The sequence below is a fragment of the Nerophis lumbriciformis genome, linkage group LG25 (genome assembly GCF_033978685.3).
Source record: "Nerophis lumbriciformis linkage group LG25, RoL_Nlum_v2.1, whole genome shotgun sequence".
In the NCBI taxonomy this organism is placed as follows: Eukaryota; Metazoa; Chordata; class Actinopteri; order Syngnathiformes; family Syngnathidae; genus Nerophis; species Nerophis lumbriciformis.
Window position 1 is genome coordinate 38,366,769 of NC_084572.2, and position 10,034 is coordinate 38,376,802.

General features: G+C 40.8%; 1 protein-coding gene across 3 annotated transcripts in view; it reads left to right on the plus strand.

The window, feature by feature from the left end:
- The window catches only part of n4bp2 (NEDD4 binding protein 2), a 39,959-nt gene that overhangs the window by 22,821 nt on the left and 7,104 nt on the right, over positions 1-10,034 (plus strand). For 2 of the 3 annotated variants that reach the window (XM_061984379.1, XM_072916099.1), the window contains exons 12-14: positions 5,393-5,572; positions 9,041-9,209; positions 9,296-9,419. In XM_061984379.1, the coding sequence (XP_061840363.1) occupies positions 5,393-5,572; positions 9,041-9,209; positions 9,296-9,419 (473 nt within the window). Of the gene's footprint in view, positions 1-5,392; positions 5,573-9,040; positions 9,210-9,295; positions 9,420-9,488; positions 9,962-10,034 lie in introns of those variants that run through there. The other variant, XM_072916100.1, reaches the window with a different exon arrangement.

A 10,034-nucleotide genomic window follows, 5' to 3' on the forward strand; every position in this document is an offset into this window, starting at 1 on the left:
GAACAGAAATACCATGGTCCGTAAACCAGGCACGGGTAGATTTTGCGCTGTGTGCAGGCGCCAAGTCCTGTTGGAACTTGAAATCTCCATCTCCATAGAGCAGGTCAGCAGCAGGAAGCATGAAGTGCTCTAAAACTTGCTGGTAGACGGCTGCGTTGACCCTGGATCTCAGGAAACAGAGTGGACCGACACCAGCAGATGACATGGCACCCCAAACCATCACTGATGGTGGAAACTTTACACTAGACTTCAGGCAACGTGGATCCTGTGCCTCTCCTGTCTTCCTCCAGACTCTGGGAGCTCGATTTCCAAAGGAAATGCAAAATTTGCTTTCGTCAGAAAACATGACTTTGGACCACTCAGCAGCAGTCCAGCTGGTGTCGGTCCACTCTGTTTCCTGAGATCCAGGGTGAACGCAGCCGTCTACCAGCAAGTTTTAGAGCACTTCATGCTTTCTGCTGCTGACCTGCTCTATGGAGATGGAGATTTCAAGTTCCAACAGGACTTGGCGCCTGCACACAGCGCAAAATCTACCCGTGCCTGGTTTACGGACCATGGTATTTCTGTTCTAAATTGGCCCGCCAACTCCCCTGACCTTAGCCCCATAGAAAATCTGTGGGGTATTGTGAAAAGGAAGATGCAGAATGCCAGACCCAAAAACACAGAAGAGTTGAAGGCCACTATCAGAGCAACCTGGGCTCTCATAACACCTGAGCAGTGCCAGAAACTCATCGACTCCATGCCACGCCGCATTAACGCAGTAATTGAGGCAAAAGGAGCTCCAACCAAGTATTGAGTATTGTACATGCTCAAATTTTTCATTTTCATACTTTTCAGTTGGCCAACATTTCTAAAAATCCCTTTTTTGTATTAGCCTTACACAATATTCTAATTTTGTGACACACGGAATTTTGGATTTTCATTTGTTGCCACTTCAAATCATCAAAATTAAATGAAATAAACATTTGAATGCATCAGTCTGTGTGCAATGAATAAATATAATGTACAAGTTACACCTTTTGAATGCAATTACTGAAATAAATCAAGTTTTTCAAAATATTCTAATTTACTGGCTTTTACCTGTATGTATGGTGATTTCATTTCATCAACTAACTGGAGTCATTGGGAAAAGATGGAAACAAATAATTAATTATGGAACCACTAAATTATTAGTTTGTAAACCTCTAATAAGAAATTCGAGTTGGCAAAAAGGAACTAAAATAAATAGAAAAATATATAAGTTTTATTTAATAAAAAAATCTTTGAAGGCTGCCCCATACAACACATTTGGAAAATGGGAGGACTTTTTTGACTGCCCGTTGCCGTGGGATGCCATATTCAAAACTAATCCATAAAACTACTATTGATGTGCAAAATCGTTATTTTCAAATTAAAATTATTTATAACTTCTTACCCACGGGGAAAATGTTAAAATGATGGAATATGACTGTCACGTTCAAACACTGAGGACATCTATTAAACAAGACAAAAGGCAAGGAATCAAACAGAGACAGAATTCAATTTGGACTCAATATTGAGGAGAGACATGGCCACTGCACTCTCTGTACAGTCCTGCACCACGCTCTGACGAAGAAGGTTTTCGTCTCCTCTTTTATTCAGATGTTCAATGTTCACGCACCAACACATGTCACAGCAGGAATGGGAAGTATGTAAAACAGTCATTGTTTTCGGTCGCTTTGAAGACCAAGAAGAGGATTTCTCGGGCTTGGGCTCTTCCTGGATCCAGCTGGGGCAGGTGTTGGAGGACAATGGATAACCCCTCCCGTCTCCTGACCACAGTTGCTTCAAAAGGGCAGCGGGTGGTAAATAGCGTTGACTTCAAAGAGAGTTCGTTTAACACTTCAAAGAGAGTTCCTCTGGAAGTTGAGCAGATCCTGCCATCTGTCCGTGTTGAAATCACAGTGGCGTTTCACGAGCCTTTTTCCTCTTGTTAGGCCTCGAAAGACAGCATTCATCTTCTTATCAGGAACACAATGCAACACAACGTTTCTTTTGTGATAACTTACAAACAATTATTCCAACAATGACAGAGTCAGATGACTGCCGATTTTGTTGTCAGGAGTCTGAATCCACCCTGCATTTGTTTTGGTATTGTCATATTGTGTCTTCCTTTTGGGTGGAAGTTGAAAAAATGTGTTTAAGGATTGGTTTGTTTATGAAGCTTGATGTGGTTTCTGTTATTTTGGGAGAGTTCATTGACAATCATGATTTAATCAATGTAATTATAGTACTCGGTAAAAAGGTTTATTTTTAAGGCCAGAAACAGATATTCACTTAGTATTACTTTCTTTAAAACATTTATTCAGTATTTTTTAACTTTAGAAAGTTACATGGTTGAAAACGATAATGATGCCAAAAAACATAAAAAAAAGATGGGAAGCCCTCAAAGGCTTATGTTGAAAGTGTTATTATGTTTATAGATTATATGCTATCTGTTGTTGTATTCCCTAATTTTTAGTGACCTGAACATAAGCTGGACTGTACATACATTTTTTTTTGTTTTGTTTTTGTTTTGAAAATGTAATTTTGTTTATAGATTATAAATCAAATCAAATCAAATCAACTTTATTTATAGAGCATATTTAAAATTTACCACAGGGGTAGCCAAAGTGCTGTACAATGAGCAGGTTAAAAGATAAAACGAGTACCGAGCAAACACAACACAACACAAACAGAACACGATAAAAAATAAATAATTAAAATAGAATTAATAAAAACATAAAAACATAAAAACAGGATCACAGCAGGTGTATTATGGGGCGCCATTGCAGGATGGATATCACTCAGTGTTAAAAGCCATGGAATAAAAGTATGTTTTTAAGAGAGATTTAAAAACAGGAAGAGAGGAGGCTTGTCTAACACTCAGGGGTAGGTCGTTCCAGAGCTTGGGAGCAGCAACGGCGAAAGCTCTGTCACCTCTAAGCTTCAGCCTTGTGTCAGGGACCGTCAACAGCAGCGATTATATGCAATTTGTTGTGTTCCAAAATTTTCTGGTTTTTTTTCTTTTCTTTTTTTCTCAGTGTACATGAATGAAGGTGTGTGTTGCTGCACCCGACTTGGACATTATCTGGACTGGACCTGGTTTTAAAAAAAACAACCTTTAAACGAAGCTAATTTCATTTACAACCAGGTCTGGTGAAGATAAGGTCCTTTCTTTCCTTTTTTTTTTTTTTTTAATAGATAAGATAAATAAATATTTTCTTGGATAAAGAGGAAAGTAAAACAATATAAAAATAATTACATAAGGGAGAAAAAAAATAAAAAATAGTAATTAAATGAAAATGTTAGTGGACCAGCAGCACAAACAATCAAGTGTGCTTCAGGGACTGTGTTGTGTCCTTTGCAGAAGTGTTGTCCATGTTGTGGGGAAACCAGAATATTGATAGCAGAAAGAAACAACCCCTTTTGTGTGAGTGGGTGTGTATGAGTGTGAATGGGGGAGGGAGGTGTTTTTTTTGGGTTGATGCACTAGTTGAAAGTGTATCGTGTGTTTTTTTCTATGTTGATTTAATTAAAAAAAAAAAAGGGACAGAAGTATTGGGACACCTGGCCATTAGAACTGCATGGCCAGGACCAGAGATCAGAGGTCACTAGAAGGGCCTGGCTGACAGTTACTAAATCCTCACAACGTCATGTGTGACCATATCAAATTAAAACTTGGTAAGGGGAGTTTTTTTTACTGGCACTTTATATAAACATTTCCCAAAGACCTTCAGAACCACCAAAATGATATTTTCAACTTGATGATAAAGTTTGTCGCTGCAATAGTAACTAAAGTTAAAGTACCCATGAGTGTCTCACACACACACACACACACACACACACACACACACTAGGTGTGGTGAAATTATTCTCTGCATTTGACCCATCACCCTTGAAAATAACTGACCTGTGGTCTTAGTACGGTAGGAGTCATGTTGGTGTGGGACATTACAGTAAATCTGGCTGAGCAGAGGTGTGTCTGTCTGTCTGTCTGTCTGTCTGTGTGTGTGTGTGTGTGTGTGTGTGTGTGTGTAAAATTATTCTCTGCATTTGACCCATCACCCTTGAAAATAACTGGCCTGTGGTCTTAGTACTGTAGGAGTCATGTTGGTGTGGGACATTGACAATAAATCTGGCTGAGCAGAGGTCTGTCTGTCTGTCTGTCTGTCTGTCTGTCTGTCTGTCTGTCTGTCTGTCTGTCTGTCTGTGTGTGTGTGTGTGTGTGTGTGTGTGTGTGAGAGAAGAAGGGATGGGGTGATGTTCATGTGTGCCCATGTGTAGGATATAGCTCTTTGCGGTCACACAGTTAAAAAAAAAAATAGTGGCTCTTAGTCTCTGACTGGTTAGCCACCACTAGGCTATATCATCCCTACAAGCCTGTTTCGCATATATATATATCTCTACCACCAGTAGGCTATATCATCCCTACAAGCCTGTTTCGCATATATATATATATATATATATATCAATCTATCTAAATATATCTATCTATCTATCTATCTATCTATCTATCTATCTATCTATATATATATATCTCGATCTATCGACCGACCGACCGTATTTTTCGAAGTATAAGTCGCACCGGAGTATAAGTCACACCTGCCGAAAATGCATAATAAAAAAGGAAAAAAACATACATAAGTCGCACTGGAGCCCGGCCAAACTATGAAAAAAAACCTGCGACTTATAGTCCGAAAAATACGGTATCTATCCATCCATCCATTTTCTACTGCTTATTCCCTTCGGGGTCGCGGGGGGGGGGGGCGCTGGAGCCTATCTCAGCTACAATCGGGCGGAAGGCGGTGTACACCCTGGACAAGTCGCCACCTCATCACAGGGCCAACACAGATAGACAGACAACATTCACACACTTAGGGACCATTTAGTGTTGCCAATCAACCTATCCCCAGGTGCATGTCTTTGGAGGTGGGAGGAAGCCGGAGTACCCGGAGGGAACCCACGCAGTCACGGGGAGAACATGCAAACTCCACACAGAAAGATCCCAATCGCAGGATCGAACCCAGGACCTTCGTATTGTGAGGCAGACACACTAACCCCTCTATACATATATATAAATAAATAAAAACTGAGTAAAATTAAAGTGCAAATGAAAATACAGCTTCACCACTAAAGTCATAATTTTTGCGCTTAAACTTCACTATGATTTTAGCTCCAGACTTCTGTTTGTTTGACAGTGTCATTACTTCCTTAAGGGTGGAAAAGTGTATTACAGCTGAGTAGCGCATACGCACCACAGCTGAGAAATGGGCCCTATGGTTAAGAAACGCTGGTTTGGTCTCATACAACTTCAGCACGTACAACTTTCTCTTCTTTGTCCTACTTTGTCGGCAATTTCCACTAACATCCGGTTTCACTTTCAATTTGCCAGAAGCTGGTGGACTCTGCATTGCCTGTCTACCAGAACTACCAGGACACAGAGGACCCCCAGTATGAGGACTTCAGGGCTGAGGCCAGTCTGCAAAGAAGTCGACAACTTGAGAGTTTTGCCAAAGCTGCTGAGGCTCACAAGCAAGGTCGCAGAGAGGTGGCTTCCTTTTATGCCCAGCAGGTAAGGGCCGCTACTTTTTCCTTACGCTTTGAGAAACGATGCGGCTCATTAATGGATTTCTCTTTAGTTTTCATCAAAAACAAGCAAAGACCCTGAAATGTTATTTGTGCTGTGGCGCCATCTTTTGGACAAGTTTGCTCACTGCAGGTGCTGCGGTTGAACGTCTTCTTCTGTGTAGTCCTTCAAACCGGAAGTAAAAGTGCCGTTCCGTCTTCTAGCCGCCACACTCAAACGATTCGCAAGTAAAAAAAACAATTTTTTTTCAATAAAAAAAAAACTTATATATATTTTTCTGCAAGTGAAAAATCTATTAAAAATGAAAAGCGAAAAAACGATTTTTGTGTATAAAACAACTTTCTTCTTTTAAAAAACGATTTGCAAGAAAAAGAAACAATTTTTGCGAGTAAAATTTTTATTTTCAAATAAAAAAGTTTTCTTTAAAAAAAAAAAAAAATTCAAATAAAAGAAAATTATTTAATTAAAAAACGATTTGCATGTAAAAAACAAAACAAAACCAACAACTTCTATTAAAAAAACGATTTCCAAGTTAAAAAAAAATTTTGCAAGTAAAAAAATTAATTTCTGCAATTAAATAACGATTTACCGTATTTTTTGGACTATAAGTCGCAGTTTTTTTCATAGTTTGGCCGGGCTCCAGTGCAACTTATATATGTTTTTTTCCTTCTTTATTATGCATTTTCAGCAGGTGCGACTTATACTCCGAAAAATACAGCACGTATAAAAACCCCCAACAAATTTTTTCTATTAAAAAACGATTTGCAAGTAAAAAAATAATGTTCTTCAATAAATAAAGCGATTTGCAAGTATGAATAATTTTTCTTTAATTAATAAACATTTATCCATCCATCAATTTTCTTCAATTAAAAAACATTCGCAAGTAAAAAAAACAAAAATTTTCTTTAATCAAAAAAACAATTTGCAAGTATAAAAACATTTTTCTTCAATTAAAAAAACATTTGCAAGTAAAAAAAAGTCCAATTAACTAAAACGACAAACAATTCTTACCGTATTTTCCGCACCATAAGGCGCCCTGGGTTATAAGCCGCGCCTTCAATGAACGGCATATTTCAAAACTTTGTCCACCTATAAGCCGCCCCGTGTTATAAGCCGCATCTAACTGCGCTAAAGGAATGTCAAAAAAACAGTCAGATAGGTCAGTCAAACTTTAATAATATATTAGAAACCAGCGTGATGTGGGCGCGCATGGAGTCGTATATCAACATGGACGGAGCTGCGTGAAAAAAGCCACCCGGCCTCTTCGTGTAAACTTAGACTTACCTTAACCACTCGCTCATCTTTTCTTCATCCATCCCTTCGAGTTAGCTTTTATGATGACGCCGGCTGGAAAGGTCTCTTTTGGCAAGGTCTTCCTTTTGAATATCACCATGGGTGGAAGTTTCTGGCCATTAGCATGGCAAGCTAGAACCACAGTGAAGGATGACTTCTCATTCCCTGTGGTGCGAATATTCACCGTACGTGCTCCCGTTGTATCCACAGTGCGGTTCACAGGAATATCAAAAGTCAGTGGAACCTCGTCCATGTTGATAATGTTCTCTGGCCGGATCTTTTTTTCAGCTATCTTGTTTTTACAATATGCACGGAAAGTAGCCAGCTTTTCTTGAAAGTCTTTAGGCAGTTGCTGTGAAATAGTAGTCCGTGTGCGGATGGAGAGATTGCGTCTTTTCATGAACCGGATCCCTGTCGCTTAGTAGGAGCCATTTTGTGGTCTTTACAGATGTAAACACACAAAGGAAATGAAACGTAATATCCGCGCGCTTCTTCTTCTACGCGGGCGGGTGGTTGCTTACAGTAGAAGAAGAAGCGCTTCCTGTTCTATGGGGGCGGGTGCTTACCTTGGCGGTTGCTTGCGTAGAAGAAGAAGCACTTCCTCTTCTACGGGGAAAAAAGATGGCGGCTGTTTACCGTAGTTGCGAGTCCGAAACTTTATGAAAATGAATCTTAATATTAATCCATATATGAAGCGCACCGGGTTATAAGGCGCACTGTCAGCTTTTGAGAAAATTTGTGGTTTTTAGGTGCGCCTTATAGTGCGGAAAATACGGTACTTACTAAACCGTCCATGTCAATCAATCAATCAATCAATCAATCTTTATTTATATAGCCCTAAATCACAAGTGTCTCAAAGGGCTGCACAAGCCACAACGACATCCTCGGTACAAAGCCCACATAAGGGCAAGGAAAAACTCACCCCAGTGGGACGTCGATGTGAATGACTATGAGAAACCTTGGAGAGGACCGCATATGTGGGTAACCCCCCCCCTCTAGGGGAGACCGAAAGCAATGGATGTCGAGTGGGTCTGACATAATATTGTGAGAGTCCAGTCCATAGTGGATCCAACATAATAGTAAGAGTCCAGTCCATAGTGGGGCCAGCAGGACACCATCCCGAGCGGAGACGGGTCAGCAGCGCAGAGATGTTCCCTGCCGATGCACAGGCGAGCGGTCCACCCCGGGTCCCGACTCTGGACAGCCAGCACTTCATCCATGGCCACCGGACCTGTGCCCCCCCCCCCCCCCTCAAGGAAAAGGGGAGCAGAGGAGAAAAGAAAAGAAACGGCAGATCAACTGGTCTAACAGGGGGGCTATTTAAAGGCTAGAGTATACAAATGAGTTTTAAGATGGGACTTAAATGCTTCTACTGAGGTAGCATCTCTAATTGTTACCGGGAGGGCATTCCATAGTACTGGAGCCCGAATAGAAAACGCTCTATAGCCCGCAGACTTTTTTTGGGCTCTGGGAATCACTAATAAGCCGGAGTTCTTTGAACGCAGATTTCTTGCCGGGACATATGGTACAATGCAATCGACAAGATAGGACGGAGCTAGACCGTGTAGTATTTTATACGTAAGTAGTAAAACCTTAAAGTCACATCTTAAGTGCACAGGAAGCCAGTGCAGGTGAGCCAGTATAGGCGTAATATGATCAAACTTTCTTGTTCTTGTCAAAAGTCTAGCAGCCTTGTGTGAAGATACTGTTGTTAGCATTAGCTAATATGCTAACACGTTTACGAGCGTCTGTTAGTATTATTAAATTACAACGGCATTCTTTTTGTATGGTTTCAGTTTTGTAAATTCACCAAAACGTCACCGTGGAGTTATTGAGTCTGTTTAGCTGATTGGACAACTAGCTTGCGCAGCTAGTGGGTCCATGACCATGACTTCTGTTTTGTTTGATCAGCCGTTTTACTGCCGTGTTACAGACACTGTTTGGAAACAATTAAGGCTTGTAAATAAAGATTCTGTGTAAATAACTCATTTCACAATGTATATACCTGCGACTTATATACAGGAACATCTTTTTTTTCCTTCTAAAATCTAGTGGGCGTGGCTTATACCCCGGTGCGCTCTACAGTCCAGTAAATAGGCTACTTTGAGGCAGGCTCTGTTGTGTTTGGACAACAAGTGATTGGTTCATGGGTGTCTTCAGGGACAATTACACGGGCAGCGGATGCGCGAGGCCAACGAACGTGCAGAAGTTCAGATCTTTGAGAGAGTCAACTCCTCGCTTCTCCCCAACAACATCCTGGACCTCCACGGGCTGCACGTGGACGAGGCCTTGAGGCGCCTGGGCCGCGTCCTCCGTGACAAAACAGCAGGTACTCGTGACGACACCTACCCTCCTGATCAGAACACGTTTGAAGTTAGTTTCTGAGACTCGCTCTTTTGACGTGTTTGGATGCAGAGTGCGAACAAGGTCTGTGTCGACCGCAGCTCTCCGTCATCACAGGAAGAGGCAACCACAGCCAGGGGGGCGTGGCCCGCATCCGCCCAGCCGTTTTAAACTACCTCGCCAACACACGCTACAGGTACGCATGTGCACACGCACACACACACACCACGGGTCCACAAGTCGCTCTAAAGTCCTGATCTCGCAGGTTCGCTGAGCCAAAGCCGGGACTGGTGTTGGTTTCTTTGAAGTGACGAAGAACTCTCAGGATCCTTTCTTCTTAAAAAAAAAAAAAAGTATTTTCCTTAAGTCAGTTGATCAGAATGGATACATATTTTATCATGTAAATAGATATTTGTTTTTACAGCGTGCTGGCTTTTAAGGTATTTAAAAACACAAGTCTGGCGGTCGCTTCTGTTAATTAGAGTTTTAGAAGATTCTTTACATTTTCATGTCTAATCTGAATTTTAACATTTAATCTAGGTGGGACAACCAACTGATCTTAACGTACTCTCATTTTAAAGACCAAGTCATGATCAAAATACTCATTTTGTACTACAGATTATGCTCTGCAATATTTTGTAAAAATTGAGAGTTGTATTTTTTTTTTTATACAAGGTGTATTTCATGTTTTGTAATGTTGAAATTGGATGGTTGTATAAATAAAATAAGTGAGCAACAGCTGTAGAATTTTTTTTTTTTAATTCCCGCGTAAATTTTGATGGGCCTGCAATCTGTGCCCTGGACCTATGGC